The sequence below is a fragment of the Spea bombifrons genome, chromosome 1 (genome assembly GCF_027358695.1).
Source record: "Spea bombifrons isolate aSpeBom1 chromosome 1, aSpeBom1.2.pri, whole genome shotgun sequence".
NCBI lineage: Eukaryota > Metazoa > Chordata > Amphibia > Anura > Pelobatidae > Spea > Spea bombifrons.
The window spans coordinates 108639120-108658562 of NC_071087.1; the positions used below are offsets into that span (position 1 = coordinate 108639120).

Genomic DNA, 19443 nt, shown 5'->3' on the forward strand with positions numbered 1-19443 from the left:
AGTGAAGGGGTTTGAAATCAGACTGTAGAGGGTCAAGGAGGGAATGAGAGGAGAGGAAGTTAGTAAGGCAATTGTACACAATCTGTTCAAGCAACTTAGAGGTAAAAGGAAGCAGAGAGATATGGGATCTGAGGAAGGATTTTGTAGAATGGGTGTGATTAGCGCATGCTTGAAGGCTGTTAGTACAGTTCCAGATGATAGAGAAAGATTAAATAGGTGGGGAAGTGATGGACCAAGGGATGGACATAGAGACTTTGTGAGATGGGATGGGGTCAAGGGGACAGGTTGTTGGGTGAGAGGGAGAAAGAAGAGTGGCTATCTCTTCTCCGGTTGTAGCGGAAAAGGCAGTTAGTATGGGATGAGCGGAGAGAGTGATGGTGGGTGGTGTAGGAGGGGGTTGTAAAGAATAGGTCTTGTCTTGAAGTGGGTAGCAAGATCTTGGGCAGTAAGAGAGGTTTGTGGTGTGGGTATGGAGGGACAGAGAAGGGTGTTGAAGGCAGAAAAAAAGTGTCGCAGGTTGGTAGAAAGGGAGCATATGAGAGCGGAGAAGTAGAGCTGTTTGGCGAACGAGAGGGCAGAGTTGTAGGTGCGATTTATAGTGAGTAACGTCTCTGCTGGATTTGGATTTTCTGAATTAGCGTTCAGCCGTGCGGCAGCACTTCTGAAGAAACTGTGGTATAGGTCGTCCTGTCACATACACTATATAGAAGTAGTGGGCCATCTAACCATTACACCAACATGGACTTTTATGACATCACATTCTACACTTTTTCACAAGATTTTGGAGTGTTTCTGTAGGAATATTTGGCCATATTATGTTCTCATGACAGGTGACCTTTGCATGTGTGCAGTGGTGCCCATAATTAAATAATCTATATATTGCCCTGGCAAAGCTTGAGGGAAATGTATATATTAATCAAAGTGTGTGTGGAGGGGGGTGACAGATAATTGGGTGGAAGCTATTCATCACATTACTATATAACTCCTAATGGAAAAGCTAAAGTACCTGTCACGTTCAGTGTACCAGAGTAGATGATGAGGGCAGAGTAGGACACTGTGTCCCAAAAGAGTTCACTCTCCAGCTTGTTCCCTCTTGGGTTGAGCCTTAGGGTTCAGGCAGCCATGTGACTTGCTAGGATCCTCCTGGGACTGGGGCACACTTCTAGGGAGCACAGGCAGGATAATCAGAAACATGCCATAGTTGGGAAAAAGGTCAGGATATTCTTATAACTATCGAGAAGCCAGAGAACAGAGTGTGGGCAAGCCAAGGTCAAGTGATAATATTATACAGGAATGCTCTAAACAAGAACACATTATGACTAGCATAGGTATGACCATCTGATAGCATAGCGTACCAGCTTAAATAGGCATCCTTATCAGAAATACGGTCTTTGACACCAAAATCAAAAGTGATGAGGCAGGCATCGTGACATCACTCTATTATGCACACCCTCAGTGATCTTTAGTGCTGCAAGGCTGCATACGAGGCTGCATTAGATCATCAATGCCCGAAGGAGATGGGGCAGTGGCAGAATAGCTAGTGGGCCTTCCGGTTGTCATGGCCTTCTGCTCCACCATGGTGGAGTGGATTGCCTGCAGAGAGCCGGAGGGTGAGAAGTGCTAGCAGAAGGCCTGCCCCTACGGTGGGCCAGAAGGTAATGACGTTACTTTTATCAAAGCTCCTCCACTGTAACCACAAGATTGGAGCCTATTATTGCCATATCTTACAGTTGGCCTTTGGTTTGCAGTTTCCTCCTGATCCATTTATCTTTTGAATAAATAGTAAGTATACTTGCATTTTCTTTCAGGCAATGAAGCAAATATTCTTGCAAGCTTGAACTTCTTCATAATGGATGCTACTGTGAGTTTCAGCTTTTTGTAAATTTTTTATAGTCATTGCCTAACTTGGAGAGATTAATGACCCTTTGCACACTTTGTTCTGTGTTCTTGGACATTAACCATGGTGATAGATGTAGGATTTCATGATGCTGCTGCCTCATTTTATACCCTGAGGAAACAGGTGTCATTTTAAAGCTTCTGGAAGATATTCTATGAATTGTAACAGATCACAGTGTTGTTATGAGATATTTTTTAGGAATGTTTTATCTTGGATTTTTTATATTGGTTACTGTATTTTTTTAAATATAATTTTTATGTGTTTGGGGGTAGAGTTATTTGTTTAATGAGGTTTATTGACATATGCGCCACGAGGTGCTATGTGTCACTACTGCACTGTGTTCACATAGGTGCACATCACTAGAGCATCTGATTTTCGTTCAGCTATTTTAAACCCTCTGAGACTGATTCAGTTTTCCCCTCTTTGTAGCTATGCTTCCTCTGTTGTCTATTCTTGTTCTTCTGACTTTTTTTCTATCTAATTCTCCCCAGTATCGGCTCTTTAACAGACCCCTTCCTTAAAAGAGCACACCCCTTCCCCGATTAGAGGAATGGGGAGAGGCTGTCACCTGAGGGCATGCTGTGGCTCCGCCCTTTTGCTCAAGTACTCCAAGAGAGAACCGCATCTCTTTTTCTCTGCAAATCCATCTGCATTATTCTGACTTCTTGGAATACTTCTGCAAAAGAAACCACTCGGGGAGGCCTGATTAATAAAGCTAATACAGGGTATAAGAGGACAAAGAAATAAGACAGAAGAAGCAAAGGAAGAAGCGGAGCTGCTAAAATGAGACAGGGACAGAAGTGGCCGGTGGAGAAGGTAGGGAGACATAGAGAGAAAGTGGTAGACAGTCTGAGAGGGAGAGTGTGAGAGTAGGGGTAAGAGAGAGAGAGTGAAAAAGCAAGTAAATGAAAATTCTGAGCCCTCAGCTTCCATTTTTTTTTTCATTAGGGTTATACCTTGTTTTTGGACGATTTGTTAAATTTAAAATATGGATGAATTTGAATGTACGAGTCTAATTTGGATTAAAACCAACAAATTACATATAACCACATTTTAACATACAAATTTAATATTTGTGTTATAAACACTACACATATGTATAATTTGACACAAGTGTGTATTTATGGCTTATGGAGGCTTCGCCTCCAGACTCCCTTACCAATCTTCCTGAAATGCATTTCCCAAATTGAGACCTTTCAAGTGGCAAATAAAGTTCAATACAGACAAATATGAAGTTATGCATTATGAGAAAAATAATAACAATGCAATTTTTACTTTAAATCCTATCTCCCTAGGAAAAACTACTAAGGAGAGGAATTTTGGATTAATTGTAGACAACGGTGTGCAATGTCAGTCAGCAGCTGCAAAGGCCAATAAGATATTGGCATGTATAAAACAGGGTACCGTCTTGCCTTGTAAAAGAGACCTCACATTGACTATGTGGTGCAATTTTGGGCACCAGGGCTTTAATGGAAATTATTGAACTATAATAGGTGCAAAGGGGGCACCCTTTAATGTAACAACGGGATTGGAAGATCTCGGCCTTTTGGCTTCTCGGCCTTTTGGCTAAGATCAAGTGTAGTCTCTCTTGTGGTGGGGGGAGATGACACTGATCCTCTGGCCTTAGGGTTCGGGAAAGCAATGGAACCCGAGGTGAAATTGCCCTGGCAGAAATGCCGGAGTCACCGTGTGTGGTATTGCACGCCACTGCACACGGTGAGCGCACGTTTCCACTGGCGGCCTTCCAGCACTACTCGCCCCCATGTACCATTAGGTCTTGGGGATGAGATTTATTTTTGAATCCGGCAGGCCAGAAATGGCCTGTCCTTAAATTATTTTTCTTTATTTATTTAAATCACATCGTGTGATCACGAGTGCCAATTAATTTGTCCCCCTTTTTGAATTCACGGCTTTTGAAATTCACGGCTTGGCCATCACTATTCTTTGGCACACGATTTTGTCACTTCGTTTTTGGACACTGTTTTCTTTTTAAGAGGCAGTGAAGCCTGGACTTTGCTGGAGGAGGATTGGAGCCTTCTGGCCCTTTCCTCTCTTCAAGAAGGCCAGCAAGGAGTCTCACTCTTCGGGGTGAGACTCAAGATCCGACCCTCCCATGGGGGGGGGTTGGAATTTGTCCGAGTTCTCCGTGAGGGAACTCGGTATCGTAGTCTGGCTTCTGCTGCCTTGTGCACAGAATGCGGCACCAAAGGAGCACGCACCTCGGGCTTCCAAAAAAAAAAAAAAAAAAAAAAAACGGGATTGGAAGATCTAAGTTATGAAGAACGATTGAAAACATTGCATGTATATCTGTTAGAAAAACAATGTCTTAGAAGGTAAATTATAGCATTGTATCAATATGTGCAGGGCAAACAGGGCCGGCCGAAGACTTAACGCCGCCTGGGGCGAAGTTTAAAATGCCGCGGCGGCGGCATTTTAAACTTCACTGACGCCAGTATCCCCCCCCGTACTTACCTTTAAAGAGTCCTGCCGGCGAGTCTCCCTGCTCTGCCACGGTGTCGGTTTGTAATGCTGAGCGCCGGAAATTGACGCCACTTCCGGCGCTCATCATTACAAGCCGGCACCGAGACTGAACAGGGAGACTCGCCGCAGAGGAGAGAGAGAGGGCGCCGAGCGGGTAAGCGAAAACTACTCGGCGCCCCTCTCTCTCTCTCCTCCGCTTCAAAAAAAAAAAAAAAAAAAAGCGCTTGGGGCGGCAAAGTGCCGCCCCTTCTAAAGTGCCGCCTGGGGCAATTGCCCCAGTCGGCTCCATTGTAGGGCCGGCCCTACAGAAATGTACAAAGAACAAGAGGTCATCCTCTGAGACTGGAAGAGCGTAGTTTTCATACACCATAAAGGATAGAATAAACATTTTATTAGCTTTTTGATCCAAGGAGATATCTGATTTTAGAGTCAAGAAATATTTTTTTCACCCTAAGTACAAAATCCCCATAATAGCTTAATTGAGTTTTTGCTTTCTTTTGGATCAAAAGCAGGAAGTAGGAGTTGAACCTGATGCACTTTTTTTTTTACCTTGTTACTGTGTTATATCTACCTCAATATTGCTTTAGGAAGTGTTGTCAGTTGAGCGTATTTGTCAATGTTGTCCTTCAACGTAGCCAAAGCCAAATCAATATTTTTTGATGTTAAGAAAACAAGCCTGTGCAACCTATCACTTCATTTAGCGTCACATGTCTGTAGGCTGAAATTATCGGATACTACTTGTGGTCTGTTTATTGCTCTGAGGACTGGGTGCAAAATAGCTAATTCTGTCCAGATAGCAGAACACGAAGACCCAAGAAAAGACATTCCAATCTGCTGTCTAAGTAAAAACAGTGACCTTTTATGGTAACATCGGGAATTTGATGGCACAACAAAAGGTCACAGTTTTCACTGCCATTGAAGCTGGAATTAAACTGGCCAGATGAAAAATTGAATTGGGCAGAAAGTGACATGATTAAAGAATTATTTATAGGCAGGACTGTCCTGTTCAGTAACAGTAGGTATGATGTTCTTAACACTCTATATGGATGTCAATTACAGAGTAGCTGGAATAGAATCTATAAAAGGGCCATATTCTTATCACGAGGTTGATTGTTAGGGGACCCCAATGGATTAATGTCCCAATGGACAGTAAACTTTAGGAAGGAATATATTTTTTAGAACTAGAATTTGAAGGCATGATCTGAAGTTGGATTTTGGTAGGCTTTGTAAAGTGCTTTTCTATACAAAAGACACCAGTGAGGATAGTTGGCTATCCTGAAAAATTAAAAAGGGTTTATGGTGACAGACCATTGGTGAGTGAGATGGCCCATTCATTTGAATTCTGTCTGCAATTATATACACATATGTTTCCAGCTTATCATTTATATTAGTTACGTTTCCTTTATACACTATATAAATCAGCTGTACAATTGATTAACAATTGATCTTGGTATACAAGGATTACTGTATATGCCATACTTCTATGTAATACTTGATCATAGGAATTTTGTCAAAATCTGGTTTAATTGAAACACATGACTGAATAAAAACGTTTTGAAAGTCTATAGTCATGAAGTGGATAACATCGTAGCATCATGAAGCTATCTTCTTTTCCTCGTACACAAGCGCTTGTAAGCGTCTACCCAAGTATCTTATAACACAAGAGATCAGCTTGACACCCAACAGAGTGCAGGTAAACCTGCCCAAACAGAGCGTAATGCGTCCATCCAGAGTAGGAAAGAACAGCAAAACATTCATGAGCTGTACACAGCCCCTCTTATATAAATAAGAGGTTATTCACAGTATTGTGGTTCAGCAGCCTTTACGTTTTTTAATACCATCAAGAGGTCTATACATTCGATGGCTTTACAGAGTGTGTGTGGCTGGGATCTGACTCCCTCAAGACGAACTAAGCAGCCTGACCTCTTACCTCCTCCTACTTTAAGATTCTCTGATTCTCCTCATCTGTTTTTGCCACCACATGGCTTGGCATCTTATCATCGCAACCAGTCAGGTCCTCCACCACCGGAACATGGCACCACTACTCTGGCCTTCATCTATGCAGAGGGGGTAATGGTTGCAACTGACACACGCTCCTCTGCAGGGCATCTTGTTGCTAGTCCAGACAGCCGAAAAGCTACCCCTATCCACAGCCATCTCCTTGCTTCTACTTCTGGAAGTGCTGCCGACTGCCAGTTCTTTGGACGACTTTTGGCCAGAGAGTGTCGTCTCTATCAGCTACGAAATGGATGCATGCCTACTGTGAAAGGAGCAGCCAAAATGCTGAGTATGATGATGCTGCCATTCCGTGGCACAGATGTTTGTGCTGCTATCACTCTGTCTGGCTGGGATAAAAATGGGCCCTGTATTTGTTATGTATACAGTGACGGAACATTTCTCAGCTCTGATGTCATCTCTGTGGGATCAGGGTCCCCTTATGCTTACAGCATTATAGATGAGGGCTACAGGGCAGGAATGAAGGAAGAAGAGGCCCGCCAGCTAGCAAGGAGAGCAGTGTGCCATGCTGGGAGAAGAGATGCCTATTCTGGGGGGTTTGTGGATGTGTATTTGGTGACAAAGGAGGGATGCAAGAAAGATGCAAGGGAGGATCTAGTAGAACTGTACAACAAACAGAATTCCTAAATTTGTTGAGAAATGAAAATGTTTAACTATGAGATAAATTAAGGATCGGCATTAATTGTGTTAACGTAATCTTAAATGTAGTTATTGTACTTTGGATTGTCTTAGTGTCTTTTAGTTATGTACCAAAGTGTTCTATGAGAGTGGCTAAAGGTAGCTGATAAGAATAACTATATACTTACTTTGTTAGCCACTGCAAATATCTCACACATAGTTACGATTGTATAGGTTTGTGTAAATCCAAATTGTTCTGAGATGTACTACTTGTTATGCCTTGGTTGCCCACCGTACAGCACTGTGGAATATGATGGAGCTATATAAATACATACATAATAATAAAAAAAACAATACTACAAAAAACATTTGGCCTGCTTCTGACCATCAATGCCTAGAATTTGACATCCGTACCTGGAAACACTTGAAGTGGTCACCTTCTGCAAAATACATGCAGATTATTACGTTAAACAGTTATTGCTCCTCTGTATAATGGAATGTGTGGCTTTGTTTTTTTTGTCCCTTTTTAATGTTTTTTTTTTCTGCACTTTGGTGGGAACACTAGAATAGGTTCTTGGTAGTTGTAATAGCAGTGGTTTGTGGTCAAAGTCTAGCAAGCAAGGTTGAGTAACATAAAAATGTCAAGACCCGGAGTTGCCTTCTTTTCTTTTCTTTCTGACACAGCAATATGTATTTTCCTGACGATGGAATGAAGTTTGTGCTATCGTGAATATTATATTAATTAGCATGCAGCAGCCTGGTTGCTGAATGCTAATCATGCTACTATACTCTCGACATGCCTTCAGGACATTTGAATGTCCTTGGTGCAGACTTCTAAATAAAGCATGCCACGTTAAGATACACAAAAGAGCTAAAACATTGTGTGCCCTCTATTAGCAAGGGTGGCATGTTAATACAGTGCTTTGATTTTTTTTAAAAAATAAAATAAATATGCTCATTACATGTTTTTACTGTTTTCTTTTCTTACTGGGATATTATTTGCTATGTTGGCAACAATAATAATAAAAAAAACATGTATATACTTGATGTAGTTGCCAAACATTGTTGCAAAACAGTACATTTTAAAGAAAAAAATGATTGCGGACAGTCAGGATTTGTAGCCTATTTTCATCAAAATGATATAATAAAGGGGAGGATTCTGAATCTCATTTCACCCATATAGCAGCGCAGCAGCCAATGTTTCTGTAATCAGCGCTGCTCAACCTGTTAAAATTGGAACATTTTACCTTTACATCCGGTAAAAAGAAAGAATGCAACAATATTGTCACTGACAGGGTGGACTGGTCTAGGTAATTAGCACTGATTGTCAAAAAATATCACTGCAGAATTTACTAAAATGTTTCAATTCAAATATGTTACAGAGATCCTTGCCCCCCCCCCTCTTTGTGCAAGTCAGCTATGTGAAATGACAAAGGTTTCGACACTTGAAAAAAGATATATTCCTCCCTCTTTCTTTATATAGTGTACTTATGGAATTAAGTAAGTTTGATACTTTTAGAGATAATGGTCAGAAGATGTTATAAAACTCACATTTGGTTCATGCATTTCAATGACAGTCACTCCTTTTCCAGTAAGGACCTATTATTACAAATGTGGCCCTTGATCTTGGGTAATTTCAATGTCCTGACACCAGACGATAAAGTAGGACGTAATCCTTAATGCTCTGTTTTATTGGGTAAATTGCTTCATCATTTTAAATGGAAGGTTTAAATTCTGGCTGCGCATTGTTTCCAGATGTGGTCAGTATATAGTCAAAATGTATAAATTGTGGCAAAGCATGTCAAGAGGGTCTCTTGAGTGTGTGCGCAGATCATACATTGTATTTTGAAATTGACAAAAGTCTTTATCTGAATTAGTATACAATTAAAATCCTCTTACGATCACACAATTCCAACTCTGGTTCCAGTTGGCTTTATTAATGTATAGGCTACTTAGCCCATATGTTATTACTTTGGCTGCTTTGGGCTTTCGAGTTGGTGGTTGCAGTTCCTCTTTCATCAGGGGATAACATTAACCCAGACGCATGTGCTCATTTATTAAAAGGATTTGTCTTTTCCTTAACATTTTCACAATGCCACACTGCTACACATAACAGGTTTAATGGAGAAAAACATGCTGCATCCATTTATTATATAGTAGACATTCAAGAAAATCAATTATTACCCAGCTAATGGTAATAAACAACAGGCTTTCTCCAGAGAAGAATGGCATAGTAAGCAAGTGGTAATGCATCGTGATATATAAGGCACATTATCTTCCAGTAATGGCTTTTCTGGACCCATCACAGAGTCTGCAGCAAAAGTAATACAGGTTTATATCATGTGACATGTCTAATTGTAAATAAAACTTAGGTATTTCCTATAATGGGCAAAAAATGTTCCTGGTTGAAACTCTCAGATCACTGTGCAGCAGTTAGGCATAGAGCACTACCTGGATATTAAGGAAGGAGAAAATACTCGGTGAGCTACTTGGTCAGGTGTGCATTGTCCTTCACACACCAAGACGAGAGTCTCTCCCATCGTTAGACGTAATACATAATTGTATTATGGGTCGGTTGTGGTTAAGTCTAGCCATACCTAGAATGGAATACTGTGTACAGTACTGGGCACCAGTGTACAAGAAAGATATAGTGGAGCTGGAGAGGGTTCAAAGACGGGCAACCAGAGTAATAAGGGGAATGGAAGGACTGCAGTACCCAGAAAGATTATCAGAATTAGGGTTATTTAGTTTGGAAAAAAGACGGCTTAGGGGGGACTTAATAACTATGTATAAATATATAAGGGGGCAGTACAGAGATCACTCCCAGGACCTATTTATACCCAGGACGGTATCTATAACAAGGGGACATCCTCTACGGCTGGAGGAAAGAAGGTTTCTACACCAGCACAGACGGGGGTTCTTTACAGTAAGAGCGGTGAGACTATGGAACTCTCTGCCAGAGGAAGTGGTAATGGTAAACTCAATAAAAGAGTTTAAAAGGAGCCTGGACGTGTTTCTTGAAAGCAATAATATTACAAGTTATGGATAGTAGATTAATAGGGACAGAACGTTGATCCAGGGATTTATTCTGATTGCCATATTTGGAGTCGGGAAGGAATTTTCCCCCTGGTATGGGGCAATTGGCATCTGCTTCATAAGGGTTTTTTGCCTTCCTCTGGATCAACACGGTAGGGACACAATATGTATATAGGTTGAACTTGATGGACTTTGGTCTTTTTTCAACCTTATGAACTATGTTACTATGTTACCTACTTGGCTGGAATACTAGAATGAATACTTTATCCAGGTGCCTGGTGTGCCTTTCTGGATGCAGGAAACATAGTGTTTTGTTGGTTCAGCATGTGAAATACATGAAATAAATAGGTTATTGCCAGTAATAAACTATATATATATATGATCCAGGGCAGGGCTGGCAGCCTAAGGCCTGGGGAGCAAATCAAGTGAAGTGGCTCCGCCCCCTCGCACGGACCTTTCACCCCTCACGCTGCTCCCATCACTATGCGGCCATCAGACTGCTGGAAAACTTATCTAAACGGCCGCTGGGTGCTGATTGCGCCGGCCGGAGCTACTTTAATCCTTTTTTTTATTTATTTAATATGCCGGATCGGCTTGCCATATTAAAAATAAATACATAAAGTATTAAAGTAGCGCTGGCCGGCAGCATCAGCACGCAGCGGCCGTTTAGATTCGATTTCCAACAATCTGATGGCCGCATAGTGATGGGAGCAGCGTGAGGGGTGAAAGGTCCTTGCGAGGGGGCGGAGCTTTCACCCCTCACGCTGCTCCCATCACTTGGCGGCCATCGCATACGGCCGCTGGGTGCTGATGGCGCCGGCCGGCACAGCTTTAATACTATTTTTTTTCATTTAATAGCCGATCCGGCTTGCCATATTAACTTTAAAAAAAAAAAGTATTAAAGTAGCGCCGGCCGGCGGCATCAGCACCCAGCGGCCGTTTAGATTAGAATTGCCCCCCTGCCCCCCAGCCCAGCCCGCCCCTGCATGGATCTGATGGCTTGCATTTCTTTGGACTTTCTCTCTCCCAAATTATTTATTTTCATAGTGTGGTAGCAGCTGGTATTGTTCTGATGGCAGCTCTAAGGGCAGGCATTCAAACACAAGACATCTGCTGCAAAAGATAACCTCAGCCCTAGAGAGTTTCAGACCTAAGAAAAAGTCCACTAGCCCATTTCCTATAGGGAGAATGCCTCTGCTCTTTAGAGCAACAGAACGCCAAACCTGTGTTTTTCATAAAAGTGATTCACAATTTTATTGAAGTAACGAGGACCTAGTAGTTGCTTATGTGACCAGACTGTAAAGCTTTCTTTCAGAATTGAGTTTGGACAGAACCAAGCTGATGGTGCTGGCCATACAAAAACCAAAATGTCAGTGTCAAAATGTCAAAAGTGTAAACATAAAAAACATAATTTGGTGGCAGAAATGGTTTATCTAGCCTGTCTGTTTTCCTGTTCTAAAAACCTCAAACCTTATTTGGTCCTTGGTCTTGTCTCATCACTAACATGTTAAATTCCCTATGTCAACATCTGCCACTTCTGCTGGAAGGCTTTTCCACTTATCTTCCACCCTCTCGTTGATGTAAAATTTACTTACATTACATCTAACCTTCTGACCCTCTTGATTTAGAAAATGACTTCTTCTAACATTTGAATTCTTTTTTGTATTCAAATGTTTCTTTCACATCCCATCTTTCATCTCTTCTCCAAGATATGCGTTTTTCTTGATATTTTTTATCCAGCAAACCACTCACTATTTTAGTAACCCTCCTCTTAACTCTCTCCAGAATGTCAATATGTTTCTGGAGGTGGGATCCCCAGAGCAGCATGCAATACACAGGTCAGATGAGGTCTCACCAGAGATCCACCTCCCTCTTTCTGCTACTAATGCCTCTACCTATACAACCCAGCTGTGTACCTTTGTCTGTGTACCTTTAAGTCATCAGAAGTAATTACTCCAAAACCCCTTTCCAGTGTTGCCCATAGCAGAGTATCCTTTAATACTATGTTCTGCCTTTGACTTTGGGTTAAAATACAAGTACAGTCCCATCGATTCAGCTCCTTGGTAAGTAATATAGCCGTAAAAAATAGATAGGACTCGCCAAACTTGGAGTACTTTGATGTTGTGGTGGGTTAAGCATCATATGGCCATATAGCGTGACAGAATCCCCAATGTTTATGTTTTAGGTACCGTAGCTGTTTTTAAATGGTGTTCACTGGGTATGCACTGAATTCTTGCATTATTTTGTGTATTTATTGGTCATTATTACTCTAGTAGCAACCCGGGAATCTGAATTTGTATGTCTTCTATACTTTTCAGGTTGTGTGCTCCGCTATTTTTGTATATTTTTTCTGCCTTTGATTTATGCCTAAGGACTTATTTCATGTAAACGTTCATGCCTTGGTTTCATCTCTGATGCAGGAGATAATCACTTCTGTGGTTCGGTTTTATATCATTACTGGACAGTTCAGAATACAGCTTTTGCCACAGACCACATATTTCATCTCCATGGTAGTTGGCTTCATGGCTATTGTTATTTTATGGTGACAGTATATATTTATAGATCACTGTAGCTCTTTCTTTACATATGGGGAACTGCATAACAAAGGCTTGGGATTTCTAAAACTTGACAGCTTTATCAACAATTAATACATATCAATATACTTTGTAAGTTTTAAGAAGCTAATAACAGCATAACATCCACTCTGCAGTCAGCAATTCCAGTCTCTAACACCAGTCTCTAACATATATGTTTTGTAGCTTTTCTCTTTTTATTGTGGTTAATCAAATGAAATGTCTCATAGGATACTGTGAATGCTAAAAATGTATGTGATCTTGAACCATTAAAATATCAAATATGAGAAATATTAGATATGGGCACTTGTGGGTAGTATTTAATGTACTTGAAAAGTGAAACCCCTGTTCTTATACTTACTCTGCTTGCTATGATCTGAGTTATGAAAACCAGTTAAAGGCATCATCACCTCCAAAGAATGGAACAATGACACCTGACCCTGGGTCATATGGTTAAACTTGCAGTCATTTCCTAGGAAGCTCAATGATGGATGTGGTACGATGGTGATATTTATCATACAGACCTACAATACATGTTGGCCAGTTCTCAGTATTGCTCATCTTAATGGAATATGTCTCACAGTGAGAATGCAGAATAATATTCCTTAGCAATGATGGTCAGTCACCGGAAATTCTAGTTGTATCCCATCCTAATTTGTAGAACTGCAAGTTTAAAATAATCAAAACAATGGTAACCTGAATTATTAAAATGTAAGCAATTCAGGGGACTATGCCCTATGTGTACACGCTGTAGCTTCTCACAGTTATTTGTTGTTCAACATTGCCTTTTACGTTATAGTTTTATCTAAAGCACCATCACAGAACTCCAAAGGAGATATCTTTTGAACAATGTGCACACACTTTTATGCACATGAACACTGATTCAGATTTACAAAGGACACAACTCTTATCCCGACTGTTTGCTTTGCATATTTTGAATTTTTATTTAGAAAATAAAATGTATGCTTTCCATAAACGACACACATCCAACTGTTTCTGAGACACCCGCAGCAAGCGGTGGGAAGACTTGAAGAACTGAATAGAGCTTGTAAACAGCACAACATCCTTAAGAACATTTCACAAGTCATCTGGAACCTTCATATGGTGACATTGCAGGTGATTCTCTGGAAGGAGAGATGATGAATCACTGTTCAGTAGGTGTTTCTGGAAAAGAAGAGTTAGTAAATTCTTTTGTCCCTCTGGCTGGTAAGGAACAAATCTCACCCTCCACATGTCTGGCATAGTTGGGATTAATTCTCATTTTCCTCTGGGGTGTTTCTTCCACTCACTCCATAAATTTCAGCCAGTGTTTTGAAGTGGGGGCCCCACTCCCACATATCCTCTGCTACGGTTTCTTCATCTCCTGCTCCCCCAGAACTGCTGGTCAGTGAGCTAAGTGACCCAGCAGAAGAGCCCCCTCCCTCAAACCCATACACCTGGATGGAATCATAAGGGGGGGCAGTAGGGTCTCTTTCTGCCTCTCGAATGCGAAATGCCAGGAATCGCTGCACATCAACTGGGACAGGTTGGGGAGATCGAGGTACCGGCTGGTGGGGAACCCGAGGGAGAACATCCATTCGAGGTGGGTGAAAGAACCCCCCTGTGAGGCCTGTCTGTGGAGGCTGCAAAGCAGACATGTCAAAAGCCTGTGTGTCCTGTTCTCCCCCACCCTCATCGTCATAGGTTATAATATTCTCTCTCACATCCTCATCTTCACAAAGGGAGAGGGGAGAAGGCTTGTGCCTGCGCTGTAAAGAGAAAAGAGACACCAAGGCTGGAGGGGCAAAGGGAAGCAGTGGAATACAAATCAGGAAGTGAAATGAGAGAGAAAAAGAGAGATAACATTAGTCATCTAAAGGAACAATAAAAAATAAAACAACAAAAATAGATCACAGTGGGGCAAGGGCAGCAAAACTTGTAGTAAATGCTCTGTTTCTTATCTCCATTTATACCATTCCTCCATTTCTTATTTCTAAAATATTTAATGATGAATACTTCAAGGGAAAGCATGGGAATATGAATATTGCTTTGGTCACCCCTACACCTGCCATGTAAAATGGGTACATTTGTTAACTGCCCAAACTCTCCCAGGTTCCGAGCTAAGAAGCAGTTTGAAAATTTTTGTTTGATCAGAGAATAAAACAAAAATCAGATTCTGATCAGCACTATGAGAATCACTCATGTTTAATTTATAACATTTTCTGACATATTGTTAGGCATTGATTCTAAGCACACAGACACATTATTAGTAGTAGTATTTTGTAAGCTGTTGTAATCTTTATAGATATCATGTCATTGGTAGTAGAACAGTTATTAGCTTTATATATGCTGGTAAGTAGTGGCAGTAGAAATATTACCCAAAAGACTCAGTGCACAAGCCAGGATGGCCAGGAGAGCGGGAGTGCTGAGTCCAGCTGCCGATCCTGTAGTCATATGACAAGTCAGGACTGCCCCACCTGTCTCACAGTGACACAGAGAGACTGTTAATGTGTCCGTGCTAGTAAGAGGTGGATCTCCTCCATCCTTAATCTCTATCGGCACCAAGAAGACATCTCTCTGGGATCTCCAGAAACCACTTTGTCTAACCAGGAGAGATGCACTGCCATCTGTCAGAGTAACACGGAGGAAATGAAAATTACTGGTAGTATTTACAGGATACAGAAGGAAAAAGATAAATATAGAAAGAAAGCGCAAGAAACAGAGCAACTAAAAAAGAGACTGTAATAACACAATAAATACAACCTTTGTTATCCCTAAGGGTGAAATTTCCATCAGAAAAAGCCCCAGGGCTCTGAAAAGAGAAAAGACCACTCTCGCTGTCTGCATCTTTCACTCTGACTGTCTGGATGACCTTCAAAAACATAAGAGGACAAGAGAGATGTATGAGTGAAACAGGGATGTCAGCAAATGACGTAAGAGAGCAAATGTGTGCCATATAACATGAATTTAACTAGATAATCAGGAAGGGAAATAGAAGGTGCCCTACAGGGCAGCAATGCAACAAAATTCCCCCATTAACTAATAACAACACTGAGGGATATGGGGAACCGCATAAGTATGCTTAAACAAGTCAGGGGAAGTCATTTTTATATGCACAGACACATCGGGAAATGAAGAAACATTAAGTTCAGATTGTACTGTGCCCACACACACATATATATATATATATATATATATATATAGGTGAAAGTTATAAAATACTTTTCTATAAAAAGGAAATGACATGGGCATTGTTAGCAATAGTAAAGTCACATTTATATTCAACTGGAAGTGTGTGTGTGTGATCTCCAGTGAAATTCTTAATAAAAATCTGAAGTATATGTTTTGTCTGTTAGTGGTATAGAATTATCCAAATGGAACGCTAACCAAAATCCTGAGAACCTGAAATAATTCCTCATTGTTAGGGAGCCTCATAAGGGGGGATGTCATAGATTTAGAATATATGATGTTAAACTAAAGTACTAATACCAATATAGTTTTTATTCATTCGAGTATGCTAAGGTTATAGTAATGCAAAAAAAAAATCCAATCCAATACGGGATGTCCCGGGGATCTAGGAAACAAACCCTGCATTACAGAGCACTTTGCACTGTAAGTATTTTCATATGCTTTGTTCATAACTAAAAAATAAAAACGTACTTACCTTCAGGAGAAGCTGTAGCTTCTCACCCCCACTGTGGTTCAGGAATTCTCCACACTGATTTGTGGCATGAAGCAGCCAATCAGTGGTCTAAAGTTATTCCCACTGAAGCTTCTCACCCCCTCTGTGGTTCAAGAATTCTCCACACTGATTCGCGGCATGAAGCAGCCAATCAGTGGTCTAAAGTTATTCCCACTGAAGCTTCTCACCCCCTCTGTGGTTCAAGAATTCTCCACACTGATTCGCGGCATGAAGCAGCCAATCAGTGGTCGAAAGGTATTCCCACTGAAATCAATGGCATTTTCTGTGCATCTGCCAGCAATGTTCACAGTACTGGTGGTAAGTATGTCACATGCCAGGAGATGTGTTCAGCTGAAGACATCTCCTGCACGGAAAATATCTTGGGGACAGGCAAATTCATATGAGGGGGGATTCTGCATTTGCAAGAGGAACACCGCGGAAATTGAAAGGGACCTCTGAGGTATCATATAACGGTTGATGTCCCTTGAACACGTGCACCCCCTGCATCAGCCATCTATAGCAATCTGGCTCAAGCTAAACAGAAATAACTATAAACTTGACATACTCATACCTCATACTTTAATCTAAAAGGATGTGATTCACACTGTTATCACCGATGTATCCTTTAAGATAAAACATATTCATATTCAGGTGTAAACTCACTTAAAACTTGTTTTTTTTTTTTTGGACAATTCATGAAAACAATCGCACTATGCCAGTTATTTACTCCAAAATTATGTACAATGAATTCATTGAGTGCTTAATATAGCTCTAATTACTAATTCCTTATTTAAACTAAACATAATCTGATGCTAGAGCATGTGCAGGTTGTATTCACACTAACTTTAGTTTATATAATCTTATGAAACCACAGGCTCGGTTTAGACAAATGGTGGTATGTAACTGCTTACATTCATGTCAAAAAGTCTGATTATTTCTCAGTAAAATAAATGTACTCAATGCACCTCCAATTCAACCCCCCTTTTCAATGTATTAAGATCATTCAGTTTGTGAACTGCAATCAAACATACTGTTAGTTGAATATTTAGGTAGCGATACAACCCACTAACTGTGACCATGATTGTTCTTTCAGAAGGAGGACATTAAAGAGCTTTGACATTTCTTCCCAGAAACATTCACACAAGAAATGGGACATTGGTTCAAGAAGATCTGTGCTTTTATCTCGAGAGATGTAGCTCATTCAGATTTTTAAATTAGATCTGACATACAGTTTATCATAAAAACAAAAGAGCAATGGTATTTCTCATGTTGATGGAAAAAGTCTAATTTCATTTTCAAAGCATTCAATATCTTGGCAGAAGATATAACTTTAAATTAAATTGCAGACTAATACTAACAGAATCATATTTATCTTTCTTTCATCTCAACTGTTGTGACAAAATAAAATATTAGAATAAATGAATTTTTTTCTGGAAAAATAAAATTAAAATATGCTACATTAAACACATTTTCTCCTACTTATTTAAAAAATATTCAGATTTTTACAGATGTAAAACACTGTGATACAGTAATACCCACCAAACATTCTGAGCTCCTAGAAAAGAAGGACAGAGGGATTTGGGTTCCATAGATGAAAACGTGCAAGATTTTTTTTTTTTATGATTCTACCTTTATCATACCATTTTAAAAAAATGATTTATTTAGACTTATTTCTGGTATTCTTTTACTATTCACTATTTAATTATAATAAAATATTATTATAATTAGCAATTCTATTGTTTAGTTAAATTCATACCTGGGAGCTCTGGCTACCCGGAGCCTTCCCTTGTGGGACGCAGCCAGGACGCAGCCGGCAAACCCGGAGAGTTCCCAGGTATGGTTATATTTCATGCCTCTAAGCTTGAGTTTGCCATACTTTGTCTAATACACGAAGCTTTGCTTCTTTTATATATGCAATACCGCTCACACTTAGAAAAGTCCTTGTTTTTGAAAGAAAAGCAAATTTTGTTGATTGAAATAGCATCACATTTATCAGAAATACAGTGCAGACGTTGTTAATGTCGTAAATGGCTAATCGTAAATAGCTGGAAACTGCTGATTTATAATGGAATTGGATTATATATGTTATATATATAAATATATATATATATACCGTATTTGCTCGATTATAAGACGAGGTTTTTTTCAGAGCAAATGCTCTGAAAAATACCCCTCGTCTTCTAATCGGGGTCGTCTTCTAATCAGACCTCAAATAGAGGTCTGATTAGGAGACTAAGATCCAGATCCCCCGCACCGCTGCAGGGGACCTGGATCCTCCTGTCTCCCCCCCCCATCATACACACACTTACCGGTGCTTCCTGCTGTGTTGCCGGGGCAGCGGGTTGACGTCTACGCGATCCGCGTAGACAACGTCCGCTGCAGCCGGAAGGAGGTGTGGCTAGCAGCGGGGGTTGTCTGCGTCCGTCGCGTAGACCTTCCCCGACTGTCAGAGATCAGAGCTCCCCGCAGAGGTGCGGGGAGCTCTGATCTCTGACAGCCGGGGAAAGTATACGCGACGGACGCATACAAACCCCCGCTGCCAACTCCACCTCCTTCCGGCTGCAGCGGAACGCAACGTCAACCCGCTGCCCTGGCTGGAACCACCGGTAAGAGAGGGGTGAGAGAGAGAGAGAGAGAGAGTGTGTGTGTGTGTGTGTGTGTTAGTTAAATGGGGGTATAGGGTGTGTGTGTGTTAAATGGGGGCATAGGGTATTTCTGGAGTGGCGTTAAGGGGGCATTTAATAGAGCACTCTGCCTCCTGAAATGCCTTATACCTCCCTATATGGCACTCTGCCCCATAATATGCCTTTTAACCCCCTAAATGCCAGAGTGGCATATAGGGGTATAAGGCATTTCTGGAGGCAGAGTGCTCTATACAATGCCTTTTAACTCCCTTAATGCCACTCTGCCTCCTGAAATGCCTTATACCTCCCTATATGCCACTCTGCCCCATAATATGCATTTTAACCCCCTAAATGCCAGAATGGGATATAGGGGTATAAGGCATTTCTGGAGGCAGAGTGGCACATAGGGGGTCAAAAGGCATACCATGGGGCACAGTGGCATATAGAGGGTTAAAAGGCATATCATGGGCCACAGTGCCATATTGGAGTGGCAAGCCTGGGGGCAGATGTGCGTAACTGGGGGACAGGTTGGAAAAT

The 19443-nt window shown here is 41.0% G+C and overlaps 2 protein-coding genes and 1 pseudogene across 2 annotated transcripts in view; 2 read left to right on the top strand and 1 right to left on the bottom strand.

Moving 5' to 3' along the window:
* Positions 1-3443: 3443 nt before the first annotated feature.
* Positions 3444-3623, top strand: LOC128468749 (uncharacterized; annotated as a pseudogene).
* Positions 3624-6212: 2589 nt separating this feature from the next.
* LOC128504138 (proteasome subunit beta type-11-like) lies at positions 6213-7021 on the top strand. The gene has a single exon (XM_053474290.1). It carries the CDS (start codon positions 6239-6241, stop codon positions 7019-7021), a length of 783 nt encoding a protein of 260 aa, XP_053330265.1. The 5' UTR covers positions 6213-6238.
* A 6831-nt stretch (positions 7022-13852) lies between these two features.
* CDH24 (cadherin 24) overlaps positions 13853-19443 on the bottom strand; it is a 44033-nt gene continuing 38442 nt past the window's right edge. The window contains exons 10-12 of the mRNA XM_053468466.1: positions 15364-15472; positions 14979-15227; positions 13853-14395 (exon numbers count right to left, since the gene is read on the bottom strand). Of these exons, the coding sequence (XP_053324441.1) occupies positions 13872-14395; positions 14979-15227; positions 15364-15472 (882 nt within the window). The 3' untranslated portion in view covers positions 13853-13871. The remainder of the gene's footprint in view (positions 14396-14978; positions 15228-15363; positions 15473-19443) is intronic.

What these genes read in the sequence shown, in the direction of transcription:
- LOC128504138 (XM_053474290.1), top strand. Translation starts at nt 6,239, where the DNA reads ATGGCTTTACAGAGTGTGTGTGGCTGGGATCTGACTCCCTCAAGACGA.